General features: G+C 39.5%; 1 protein-coding gene across 1 annotated transcript; it reads right to left on the bottom strand.

Moving 5' to 3' along the window:
* Positions 1–5421: 5421 nt before the first annotated feature.
* On the bottom strand, positions 5422–13706 carry surf6.L (surfeit 6 L homeolog). Its single transcript, NM_001088413.1, has 5 exons — positions 13636–13706; positions 10542–10644; positions 7997–8170; positions 6643–6722; positions 5422–6124 (listed from the first exon to the last, which is right to left on the bottom strand). Exons 2-5 carry the CDS (start codon positions 10633–10635, stop codon positions 5447–5449), a joined length of 1026 nt encoding a protein of 341 aa, NP_001081882.1. The 5' UTR covers positions 10636–10644; positions 13636–13706; the 3' UTR covers positions 5422–5446.
* Between the last annotated feature and the right edge of the window lie 269 nt (positions 13707–13975).

Raw genomic sequence — 13975 nt, 5'->3', positions numbered from 1 at the left:
GTGAGAGTTATAAGAAAGCAAAATATTTCAAAAACTATAAAAAACTGAAAGAAAATGAAAGCCAGTTGAAAGGTTGCTTAGCCATTCTATAACATACAAATTCACTAAAGCGCGAAGTGGCTAACGCTAGCGCAAATTCGCCAGCGTGATGTCATTTCGTTACTTCACCGATTTACTAATTCGCTAGCGAAGTGGACCTAATCTAGCGCTACTTCGCACCCTTACGCCAGGCGAAGTTGCGCTATGTCGAAGGGACGTAACTACGCTAATTCACTAACTTGCGGATTTTCATGAACGTTAACTCTTGCGCCAGACTTGCCTTTGCCAACTGAGACCAGACGAAGTGCAATAGAGTAGATAGGGTCCCTAAGACCCTTTTTAAGGGTGATAGGCTGAAAAAGATCGTACATTTTTTTGGGGGTACCCTCCTTCCTCCCTACATTTCCTAACATATGGCACCTAAACTATACAGTGGGCACATGTATTGGGCAAAATAACAACTCTATTTTATTTTCCCAGGCTTGTGTAGTATAATGTATTTGCTGCTACATATACGTCCATTCAACTTTAACTTGGCGCCGTATGCAAATTAGGCATCGCTAGGGTAACTTTGCTTTGCTTGACGAATTAACGCTAGCGCAAATTCACTACTGTTCGCCTCCCTGAGCGCAACTTCGGATTTTAGTGAATTAGCGGCGCCCTGGCGAAACTTCGCCTGGCGAAGTGCGGCTTAGTACGGCGAAGGCGTCGCTAGCGCATTTTCGCTGCTTAGTGAATTTTCCCCTAAAGGTTAGCTCAAAGGTGAAACCACCCCTTTCAGGCTGATGGCATATATGGCTGTTTTTATTGTGGGCATAAGGCCAATTTGAATCACATCTGTTCCGTGCATGTAGTGACATGAACAGATAAGATACACTTGTCACAGTGCACACAGCAGTATTATAACTAGTATACAGTAGTGGTGGGACTGTCCCGGGTTCCCAGGCAGCTGCGGGGCCTGCTGTATAATTCCTCATCCACAAACTGTTTAGAACCCCTTAAGAATGAACAAGTCTATTAGGACATGTTTGCAGCAGTTGTTGTGGTAAAAATAACAGTTCCCAAGAGGCTACTGATACACATAACCATAGTAATTAGGCAGTGACATGAAAGTAGGGGACAAATATAGTGGGGAAAAAATTAACTAAAAACCCAGATGTGCAATCAAATGTAATGTTGGAAAAAAGGCAGAAAGAAGGTGAAATAGTATAAAAATGTATTTATTCATTTATTTTACATCCACGTTTATTTGAAATTAGATTTCGCCAAGTCTTCTGGCAAGATATGACCTTTCATCTCCCCTTTAACTGGCCTTCAGGCTGGACCCCCTTATTTCATAACAAGGTTACAGATATATAGAAACATTGGGGTGTCACCCTGTTATAGTTCCAGGGGTACCCAGGGTACAAATAAACACTCACCCCAAATCTCCCCCTAACTGGCCTTCAGGCTGGACCCCCTTATTTCATAACAAGGTTACAGATATATAGAAACATTGGGGTGTCACCCTGCTATAGTTCCAGGGGTACCCAGGGTACAAATAAACACTCACCCCAAATCTCCCCCTAACAGGCCTTCAGGCTGGGCCCCCTAAGATCATAGCAAGGTTATATTTGAGAATATTCTATACACACAGCCTAGGCACTCTTACAGTTGTGTTATTCTGAAATCTGCAAACACTCTTTAACAGATTTTCATTCCATATTTTTGGGAGGGTAATAACACTGATCAGTTTCAACCCCTCTACCAGTATGCCACAGAACTGAAATGAAGGGTTTCTCCACAGCACTTGGGAGGGCTTGGCTATTGCATCACAGCTTTACTTTCATTGGCTAATCTGCAGTGCACTCTGCAGTAAGATCATTGCTGATTGGTTGCTTGCGTGTGGGCTGACACAAAGACAAAGCTGTGCGAAAGCACAGCATAAATATACATTAAGGCAGGCATGTCCAAACTGCGGCCAGTTTTCAAATTTACACCGGCCCTCATCCTCCATCATGAAATTAATAATAATGAGGCCCCCCAGAACAGTACGATTAGGAATCCTATAGCAGTAATATTTGGGCACATTAGTGAAATGATCTGCCTCTTGGTCTATACTGCTGGTCTATAGAGACGCGCTGTTTTCACATACTTCTTTAGGGCTCAAGGTGTTAATAGACGTACTGACGTGCCAGTACAGTAAACTAAAGAAGTATGGCGTCACTACGTTCCAGTACATGTCTATTGCTAACCTCTTCAGCACACAGGCAGCAGTATAGACCAAGTGGCAGATAATTTCTCTAATGTGCCCAAATATTACTGCTACGATTACTTGATTCCTGTAATTTAATGTTAATGGTTCAAAGAATGTCAGGCTGAATGACATTTTCACCTCACCAAATCTGGCCCTCGTTGCAAAAAGTTTGGGCAACCCTGCATTAAGGGATAGTTTGGAAACATTATTTTCATGTAAAAAAGAATTGTTCTGCCCTCACAAAAAGCAATACCCTCATATAGGGTTCCCACCTAGCTGTAATAGTGATAGCCTAAATACCCGTTTTCACTATACTTCTTTATGGGGGATTGCTCAGCCATCTGGCTTTTCCTCAATGTCTCACTCAGATAGAATGTCACTTGGTCACGGGCTCCCTCTGTCCCTTACAGTGACAGGCAGCACCCCCATCCCCTCTGCGAGTTTCTCACACAGGCAGGTAATCTTCTTGCTCTGTGCCCTACTTTGAGAGAACTTTCTAACAGTCTCATTAGAATTAAATACGTTTCCACAGGACAGCTTTCATGTGGAAAGTGAGCTTTAACATGTGAGCTGGACCACTGGATTGGAGTACCCGGCTATTAAAGTCTTTAAACAGAGAAATCATTCTCTGCTTATCAACACCTTTCCTGGAGCTTACATTGAACACTGAGGAGAAATTAAAGGCCAAACACCTTTTTACAAATTTATTACAAACTATACAGAAGACAGGATATTTTCTGCAGTCATTAATCTATACGTTTGATCGCTGCCTCAATGATTGAGGTGTGAAGTCACGTCCGGAAGCCACTACAATTCCACATGTGCAGGATGACACAAGAGTGCCCTTTGGTCCATCATTAACGGATTCCAATTTTCTTGCTTCCCTAAGCAGCCTCCTCCTAGGCCTCTAGTCAAAATGCTAGTGACTACTGCACAAACTGCCCATTAGTCGTGACAATATCATCATAATGTATTGTACTTAGGGGAACAATATGACCGATTTGACGCCCAGTGCCTTATTTCTCTAGCATGCTTAGGTAGTGTGACGGGTCAACTAACTACTTGCTGTGTACTTGCTGTGTGCTCTAAATGACAATCCAAAAATCAGTATTCAATAATAAAACACAACAAATATAAAGAAACACTGACAGGAATAACTATCTTCCAAAGTAAAACTGTGGCCCGTTGACACCATTTAACAGACAGAGAGTGTGTGTGTGTGTGTGTGTGTGTGTGTATGCGTTCGCGTGTGTGTTGCTATGGCTGCAGATCACAGTTTACTTCCTGGTTAATGTACCCTCAAGTTTTCTAGAGTGTTTAGGTCCCCTTCAAAATTAAATTACACCCCGTTTACACTGAGGGCTTATTTTTTAGGACTGGACTGGGATTCAACATATGCCCTGACAGTCCAAGTGGACAAACAGCCGCCCCATACCCACTAAATATTGACTGTCTATGGCAGGCATGTCCAAAGTGCGGCCCGGGGGCCAATTGCGGCTCATTTTCAAATTTACACCGGCCCTCAGCCTCCATTATGAAATTAATAATAATGAGGGCCCCCCAGCACAGTGCGATCAGGAATCCCATAGCATTAATATTAAGGCACATGATCTGCCACTTGGTCTATACTGCTACCTGTGTGCTGAAGGTGTTACTAATAGCCACGTGCTGGCACGTCAAGATGCACTGTTTTCGCATATTTCTTTAGGGCTGAAGGTGTCAATAGGTGTACTGACGTGCCAGTACAGTAAACTAAATTAGTATGGCGTCACTACATTCCAGTACGTGTCTATTGCTAACACCTTCAGCACACAGGCAGCAATATAGACCAAGTGGCAGATCATTTCACTAATGTGCCCAAATATTACTGCTACGCAATTCCTGTAATTTAATGTTAATGGTTCAAAGAATGTCGGGCTGAATGGTCAGCCCCCACACATTTTCACCTCACCAAATCTGACCCTCATTGCAAAAAGTTTGGGCACCCCTGGTCTATGGCATCTTACAGCAGCACCTCTGCCATTTGCTAAAAATCCAAACTGCTATTCTGGGCCGGTAACTTTTCATTTGTTACCTGTTGGAACTCCAAGTGATTCTACGATTCTCCTTAAAGGGGTTGTTTACCTTTAAATAAACTTGTATTATGATGTAGAGAGGGTTATTCTGAGAAAATTTGCAATTGGTTTTCATTTTTTTATTATTTGTGTTTTTTTACTTACTTAGCTTTTTATTCAGCTGCTCTCCAGTTTGCAATTTCAAGGGTGCTAGGGTGCAAATTCCTCTATCAACCATGCACTGATTTGAATAAGAGACTGGAATGTGAATAGGAATATGAATAGGAGAGGGCCTGAATAGAAATATAAGCATTTGTTTGTTTTTTATAGATGGGGGTTAGTGACCACCTTTCTACAGTAGGAAGGAGTTATAGGAATGCAAATATTTAAAAAAAAATGAAGGTCAGTTGAAAAGTTGCTTAGAATTAGCCATTCTATAACATATTAAGGGTTAGCTTAAAGGAATTCGGTCATGGTTTTTATGGTGTAGTTTTTATTTCTAAATTACACTGCTTATAATTCACTCTACCATGTAAAATTTCAGACAGAGCCAGCATTTCAGGATGGAACTGCTTTCGGACAGGCTACTGTTTCTGAGTCACAGTGGTGAAAACCATCCCTTTAAGGCTGATGGTATATATGGCTGTTTTTTATTGTGGGCATAAGGCCAATTTGAATCACACCTGTTCAGTGCATGTAGTGACATGAACAGATAAGATACCACTTACAGTGCACACAGCAGTGTTATAACTAGTATACAGTAAGTGGGACTGTGCCAGGTTCCCAAGTAGTTGCAGGGCCTGCTGTATAATTCCTGCTCCGCAAACTGTTTATAACCCCTTACAAATGAACAAGTCTACTAGGACATGTGTGTGGCAGTTGCTTGGAGTAAAAATAACAGTTCCCAAGAGGCTACTGATTAACTCATAACCATAGTATCTAGGCAGTGACATGGAAACAAGTCCATAATAAGTAGGGGTCAAAAAATTTGAGAAAAAAAAGCCCATTAAATAAGAATCCAGCTTTGCAATCAAATTCAATGTTGAAAACAAGCAAAATGAGGTTTAATAGTATAAAAATTATTAAATTCAGTTTTTTTTTTTTTTTACATACACGTTTATTTGAAATTAGCTTTGGCCAAATCTTCAGGCAAGATGCGACCTTTCTTCCTCGCTCTGTTTTTCTTTTTGTCCACCTTGGCCTGCTTCTTTTTCATGATATTACGGCGCCGCTTATCCTGTCTCTGTTGCATTCGATCTGCAGTCAGCTCAGTGCGCTTGTCCCAGCGTTTCTCCCTTTGTTTTTGCTTCTTCTCTTTTCGCTTCAGGGCAGCTTTCAGCATTCCCTCGTCATCTTTGATTTTCACACCTTCAGCCTTGTACAGGACGTTGGTCCACTTAATCTTTGATTCAAACTCCTTGGCTTTGCCTTCATCTTTTGCCCTTAATTCTTCCAGCTTGCATTTCCTGGCCTCTAGGCGGCTGAGCAACTGTTTGTAATTCTTCCCGGTCATTGGGGTGATGTTTCCTTTCACCCTTTCTTTCTTTGCTTTCTTTTGCATCACTTTATTGGGCAGTTCATCACTAACTTCTACATTGTTAAACACTATTGGTACTGGGTCCTTCTCCTTGGTGGTTTCTGGACTTTCCTTAGTGTCCTTAACCTCATTCCCTTCTGGTTCTTGTGCTGCTTTCTTCTTTAGCTCCTTTCTCTTCCTCTTCTTCCTTTCTCGTTCTTGCTTTCTGCGCTGCCTCCGCTTCTCAGCATCCTCCGGGGTAAGAGATTTATTGGACAACTACATTAAATACAAAAACAATACTTGGTGAATGCGATACCAAATAATATTTTCTGTAAATAATAAGGGGAAGTCAAAGGTTCCCACTGACCAAAATGTCAAAAAGCATATTGCATTATGGCAATTGATGAATGACTTAAAATAAAATAGAATCTGTTGGTATAATGAAAAAAATATCACTAGCCAGGGTCAGCCCACAAGACACAACTTTACCTATAGTGGAAAATTATCAAAATACAAAAAAAAAAAAATTAACAGCTTATAGGGTTATTCCGTCATAAGTTTAAATGATTTACTTTCACGTGACATATTAAAAAAAAAAAAAGTAACAGCTAATATGGTTATTCAGTCATAGGTTTTAATGATTTACCCTCACCTGACATGCTAAAAAAAAAAAAGTAACCGCTTATATGGTTATTCAGTCATAAGTTTTAATGATTTACCCTCACCTGACATGCTAAAAAAAAGTAACAGCTTATACGGTTATTCAGTCATAAGATTTAATGATTTACCCTCACCTGACTACGAGACTCCTGTATCTTTTCCTGTAGTCGCTTCCTCAAAATATCCACAGTGGAGAAGGAACTTGCAGCAGTGCCTGATTAAGAAAAAGATTAAGATTTTTTTCTCCAAAAGAGGACCCAAGTTAAACTAAAGAATGGCTTGAAAAACTGGTTTGAAACCCCATTCAACTTGTTTTAATTATTATAATCAGTTGTAGGAGAAATTTGGTTAATTTATGCAACTGGGCAGTAACCCATAGCAACCAATGATTAGATTTTCTTTGCCAGCAAGTAGTACAATTAAGGCAAACATTTGTTAATTGCCGTAAGTTACCGCCAGGTTCTAATTTAACATATAAAAACCCAGGTCCTGAGCAATCTGGATAACAAGTCTCATACCTGTATACTAAATAAAAGTGGGAACAAAATCAAGTCACAAAGCTTTAACTAATCAGTCAACAGATAACTTTTGTGACGTTGTGGTGGAACAGGAACCTACATATATCTCACCATCCCCATGACTGGACAAACTGCAGTGCCTCAAATCAAAATAGAAGAGGGGGTGGTGGTTAGCACAGCTTTTCCAAATGGTATGCGTCCAATTCCTTAAAAGTTGCTCTGTGCTGCAACTGCTGCAAATGATCCAAGTATAGGAGAAGGAAGAGGAACTCCAGCAGTATTACTGCAAAACAACTTTTTATTCCAGGCAGTGGTAAACACAACATGTTTCGGGTTCAATACCCTTTATCAAGTGAATCATTCACTTGATAAAGGGTATTGAACCCGAAACATGTTGTGTTTACAACTGCCTGGAATAAAAAGTTGTTTGCAGTAATACTGCTGGAGTTCCTCTTCCTTCTCCTATACTTGGATCATTTGCAGTGCCTCAAATCAAAATGATTAGATTGGTCCCCAATCACTGTATCCAGCACAATCAGGTTTTACAAGTTATGTTTGGATGAGACATTTTTCAATACTTGAGGTTGTTACTTGTATACATTAGATGCAGAGAACATGGTAGTGTCTGATTTCAGCAGTTAAGTGAAGTAAATCTCAGAAGAATACCCAAATTTGAATTATATGCAACAGATTTCAGCCAGTCAGTCTGTGCTTTGACTTCCTATATAGATGCAACAAATAAGGCAAACACAATAATTTCTCTTAAAAGTGATGAAAGGTATACTCTTTGAATACAGCATCTATCATTCCCAGCAGGCTTTGAGCTGTACATATATAAGCTGTAAATTGTTTTCTAACTGTACAGAGAACCTGCATCCAACCTGCCACATCAGTAAGTACAGAACAACATGCTATAGGTTTACCCTGATATCAGTATGGCAAGATCTGTCCTAATCTACAGCCATGTTACCTGTACTGGAGGGGGTTTGTCCATTCTTGGCTAGTTTTTGAGGATTGGATGTTATTTGCGGGACATTCCAAGTTCTTTTATCTGATTGAGCCTTCATTTTTTTATTACGGGGCTTCTTTTTCTTCTTTTTATTTGGCTGTCCAGGCTCTTCAGATCCATCTCTCTTTATAAATTCTGCAAAAGAACCATTGAATTAAGCACCAGAGAAGTGATATTACTAGTAGAATGGAATATTAAGAGTTAGAACAAATTGTACCACTTCAAAAGAATACAGATAGCCATATGCAGATTTTAATGAAGGCTAAGGAGGCCTTAAGGATTAAAGTATTACAGTGAAACCTCAATTTTACATCACCTGATTTTAAGTTTTCCCTCATTTTATATTGTTGTTTTGTGGTCCCACCTATATATTATGCATAACACATTTCCCTAATTTTACATTTTTTTCTGGTCCCTTGAAAAACGTAAAATGGGGGTTCTACTGTATACATTAAATTAGCACTAAAAATATTTTGCAGTGTGTTCTGTGTGTTATACATGCAATTGGCACTGTATTTATCCTGCCATGTTCTGGGGTATACCATATGGAATTGGCACTATATTTATCTTGCTGTGGTTTCTTTGGTATTATACATTAAATAGGCACCATGTCTTCTGGGTGTATAGAATTGTCACTGTATTTACCCTGCCATGTGTTCTGGGTAGTGATGTGCTGGTCAGGTTATACCCGACCCACCCAATAGCCTCCCTCCACCTGCGCCCGACATCTGGGATCCTTTTATAGACCCATACTGCCCCGCTGATGACATAACAAAAGGGGAGGGGTGAGCAGGCGTGCGGCTATAATGGGAAACCAGCAGTGCAAGGTGGTAGGCGGGGAGAGCAGGAAGAAGAGCATGACCCGGACTCGCCCGCCACTTGCAAATGGGGGTACCCCCCCCATCACTAGTTCTGTGGTATAATACATTAATTAGGCACCATGTCTTATAGGTGTATGGAATTGGAACTGTATTTATCCTGCCATTTGTTCTGGGGTATTATACATTAATTAGGCACCATATCTTCTGGGTGTATGGAATTTGCACTGTATTTATCCTGCCATGTGTTCTGGGGTATTATTATTTGAAACTGCCACTACATTTATCCCGCAAGGTATTTTAGAATGGATTTTACATAAAGTTCCTAATGCATTTATCCTGCCATGCATTCTGGGTTATAGTACATGCAACTGACCCTGGGGTACTATCAAGAAATCTTTGTAGAATCTTTCTTTAATTAGCCTTTGCCAGCACAAAAATCAGCCTCTGCCTATTTACAAAGCATTCACCCTACCTTCAAATAACATATATTAACAGCATAGCGTACTTAATTTCTTGGGCCACACTTCCACTAAGCTGTTCGGACCTTCTGTAGTGTTTTACTGAATCAGTCTGTTTACAGTTATGCAACACAAACCTATCCATTAATAGAAGGAGGAACGGTTCTTATGCAGGGTCAAATTCATGCACCAATGACGTGATGCAAACAATTTCTGTGCTAGTTTCAGACCATCAATCGGTGCATGAAAGTCAGTGAGGAGGTTTTTAAATATGTAATGTAAGGATTTTGCACATGTAAGAGGCTAGAGTTGCTTTTGTCTCAAACCAAACAACATAGTTGGGTTAGAATGACCAGTATATGGTCACATCAAACAATATTAAAGGATATGTAAACTCAAACACAATGTGCAAAATGTTATATAGGTATGGGACCTGTTATCCAGAATGCTCGGGACCTGGGGTTTTACGGATAACAGATCTTTCTGTAGTTTGGATCTTCATACCTTAAGTTTACTAGAAAATCATGTAAACATTAAATACACCCAATAGGCTGGTTTTGCTTCCAATAAAGATTCATTATATCTTTAGTAGGGATCAAGTACAATTTACTGTTCTATTATTACAGAGAAAAGGGAACCATTTTTAGAAGTTGGATTATTTGATTATAATGGAGTCTATGGGAGATGGCCTTTCCAAAATTCAGAGCTTTCTGTATAGCGGGTTTCTAAATAACAGATCCTATACCTTTATCACATTTCCAATATAAATGTCATAAAGAAATTAATTAGTTTAAAAGTTATTTGTAAATGTAATTTGCCATGGGAAGCAGTATTTGTCCGTCCTTTCCTAATCTCTGCACTGGCGGTCTTGACTACTGAAAGGATGTGGCAGAAGCCATGGCACTGTCAACGGACCAGTGAGTTCTGGTTACAGAGTTGCCTATTATGTGCAATAGGGAAAATAACCTATCGTGAATAAAACACAAGCATTTGCCTGTTTGAAGTTACTTTGCCGGCACTAATGTGTTTATTGTCATCTGGGCCTTAAGTTGAAATAAAGGTTATTTTATTGGAGAGACTGGTGCTTCTGCTTATGATTCATTTTTCCATAACATTGACACAAAAGATCCCTTCCCTCCAGTTTCCGGAAATCCAGAAACAGTGAATATTCTTCAGCAAAAAAACTGGCAAAGACTATAGAAAAGCACAGTAATGCTCATTGCTTACCGTTCTTTCTTTTCCGCGGCTCCTGACTTGGCTGTGTGCAGACTTTCTTGGCAAGTTTTTGCAGATAAGAATCCTTGCTAGCCAAAGAAGCCATTATATTCACCTATAGACAAAGAAAATACAAAGGGCATTTACAGGGCTCTAAATTTACATAGTGCAAATTTAATTCACCGAAATATAAATAGATAACGATAGTCACAATGATTCGGGGTTGTCCAATTAGAGGCCAATAGATTTTGAGTTTCCGGAAAACTCAAAAAATAGAGGTTATATATTTTCCTGGCAAAATCCTTTGAAAATGTTTGAATTCTTTTTTAATATTGTAAAATTATAGGTAGGCCCTCTATTTATTTATATGGTTTTTAAAGGGGTGGTTCACCTTTAAGTTAGCTTTTAGTATGCAACTTTTCAATTGGTCTTCATTTTTTTTTTTAATGGTGTTGTTATTATTTTCCTCTTTTCAGCTTTCATATTGTTATTGCTACTTTTTATTACTCATCTTGCTATTCAGTCCTGCCCTATTTCATATGGTAATTTGGACCCTAGCAACCAGATGGTTGAAAATGCAAACTGGAGAGCTTCTGAATAAACAGCTAAATAACTTTAAACTCACAAATAAAAACCATATGCATATTGTCTCAGAATATTACGCTCTACATCATTCTAAAAGTTAATTGAAAGGAGAACAACCCTTTTAATTATATATTGCTTTTATATCTTGCATTTTGGGGGCTTATGCGAGATGGAAATCCAGTACACTCTAACAATTATATAGCTGTATTGACAATGTTTTCTTGATGATTATTCATATATTTGCTCGCTTTTGTTTTTTTATAGGTTTTTTTTTTAATTATTTGCCTCTCTCGTCTGCCTCTTTCCAGCTTTAAAATGGGGGTCACTGACCCCGACAGCCAAAAATGATTGCTCCAAAAGGCTAGAATTCCATTGATACTTTTTATCGCATTTTATCTTCCTATGTAGGCCCTCTACTATTTATATTCCTCTCTCTCGTGTTCAAACAACTTCCTGGTTGCTAGGCTAAATAAGACCCTAGCAACCAGAGAGCTGCTAAAATACCAAATGATGAGTCACTGAACAAGAATCAGAATAACAGAAAAAAATCAAGTATAAAAAGTGAAGATCAACTGATTCAATCAAATTCTATCAGAATATCAACATGTTCGTCATATTAAAAGTTAGTATAAAGACAGTAACACTGTAGTTACAATGCCTATGGCTGGTTGAAGAACAAACGTGATTGAGAAAAGCAGACTGAGCAAAAAGAAAATCCATCCACCAAAGCTAAAATACAGCAGGGCTTCTTGTGCTTTATCTGACAATGAGCCTTAGAAATGTCACAACATTAAAGGGGACCTGTCGTCTGAAAAAATTATTCCAAATCCTATTTTATCACTTTACTCAAGCAAAATACACTTTAATTGCATTATATGAATAATATGAATCTTGTTTCCTTAGGTCTGGGAAATAATAATTATAGCAAGCAGGCAGGAGCCATTTTGTGGACACTGTTATTGAGGCAAGCCTTAAATCATCTCAAAATCTTGTTTGTGCACCAGAATGGGGGACCTGATGTACATCCGCATGCACTGGTTAGGTTACACAATTTAATGGTGAAGAAAGCTGGGGGGATGTGGGGAGTGCAGTGACATCCAGTAAGTGCTAAATGGGTGAAAGTAATTGCCTGAGTTTACAACAGCTATGAATACTTTAATATACAGCTTTTTTATGTCTGGGTGACAGGTCCACTTTAAAGGGGAATATGGGGACTCATTATTAAGAGCAGGAGTTAAAGTGAATCATGGGGACAAATAATAAAGAGCAGGAGTTAAATGGGATCATGGGGACATATTATAAAGAGCAGGAGTTAAAGGGGATCATGTGGACACATTATAAAGGGCAGAGCAGTTAAAGAGGGTCATGGGGACCAATTATAAAGAGCAGGAGTTAAAGGGGATCAAGAAGACTAATTATAAAGAGCAGAAGAGTAAAGAACTGAAAGTGTAATCTAAATCTATAAACTGTGAACCTTTCATGCGGTGGTCATTTCACAATGCCTATATATACAGACACGGACAATATCTATATATGACCTAGGGGCTGAGCCTGTGCATGAAACAATGCAGTAACAAAGAAGATGGGGGCAAAATAATGGGGATCATGCGGACACATTATAAAGAGCAGGACAGTTACATGCTCTCATGCATGGGATATTGGGGACAAATTATAAAGAGCAGGAGTTAAATGGGATCATGGGGACCAATTATATAGAGCAGATGTTAAAGGGGATCATGGGGACACATTATAAAGAGCAGGAGTTACATGGATTCATGGGGACATATTATAAAGTGCAGGACAGTTAAATGGGATCATGGGGACCAAATATAAAGTGCATGCTGTTAAAGGGGATCATGGGGACACATTAGAAAGAGCAGGAGTTAAAGGGGATCATGGGGACACATTATAAAGGGCAGAGCAGTTAAAGGGGATCATGGGGACACATTATAAAGAGCAGGAGTTAAAGGGGATCATGTGGACATATTATAAAGGGCAAAGCAGTTAAAGGGGATAATGGGGACCAATTATAATGAGCAGGAGTTAAATGGGATTGTGTGGACACATTATAAAGGGCAGAACAGTTAAAGGGGATCATGGGGACCAATTATAAAGAACAGGAGTTAAAGGGACACATTATAAAGGGCAGAGCAGTTAAAGGGGATCATGGGGACCAATTATAAAGAGCAGGAGTTAAAGGGGATCGTGTGGACACATCATAAAGGGCAGAGCAGTTAAATGGGATCATGGGGACCAATTATAAAGAGCAGGAGTTAAAGGGGATCATGAAGACAAATTATAAAGAGCAGAAGAGTAAAGAACTGGAAGTGTAATCTAAATATAGAAATTGTGAACATTTCATGCGCTGGTCATTTCACAATGCCTATATATACGGACACGGACAATAATATCTATATTTGACCTAGGGGCTGAGCCTGTGCATGAAACAATAAATAATAAAGAGGATGGGGACAAAATAATGGAAAATGACAATTTATATACAGTATAAAGATATATTTACACTCAAGTGCCGAATAGAAGCAGGCCCCTTCCCTGGAGAGCTTACAACCTACACACCACCCCGCAATCACGCTTTAAAAAGTCTCGCTGTACAGTTCACGCGTTACTCCTATATTCCTTCCGGGCTGCTAACCTCCCGACGTCACGATTCTCATCTCGCGAGACCACGACTCCAAGGGATATAAAGCGCGCTGCCGTTGCGCGTAGCGCCTCAGTGTGAGGGACGAGCGGGCACTGTCTGTTAGTGCTCATAGATCCTAATTTTTTTTCCAGTGGAGAAACAAACAAAAAATACTTTTTCTGTGGTATTTGCCAGACAAGTCTAATACTAAGTCATTCTA

The sequence above is a fragment of the Xenopus laevis genome, chromosome 8L, assembly GCF_017654675.1.
Source record: "Xenopus laevis strain J_2021 chromosome 8L, Xenopus_laevis_v10.1, whole genome shotgun sequence".
NCBI lineage: Eukaryota > Metazoa > Chordata > Amphibia > Anura > Pipidae > Xenopus > Xenopus laevis.
The sequence above is the reverse complement of the archived record's forward strand: the minus strand, read 5'-3'. Positions and strand labels throughout refer to the sequence as shown.

What these genes read in the sequence shown, in the direction of transcription:
- surf6.L (NM_001088413.1), bottom strand. Translation starts at nt 10,635, where the DNA reads ATGGCTTCTTTGGCTAGCAAGGATTCTTATCTGCAAAAACTTGCCAAG. An exon ending in GCCGCGGAAAAGAAAGAACG is followed by an intron (nt 8,171 to 10,541) that starts GTAAGCAATGAG and finishes GTTCTTTTGCAG; the next exon opens with AATTTATAAAGAGAGATGGA. An exon ending in ACAAACCCCCTCCAGTACAG is followed by an intron (nt 6,723 to 7,996) that starts GTAACATGGCTG and finishes TTTCTTAATCAG; the next exon opens with GCACTGCTGCAAGTTCCTTC.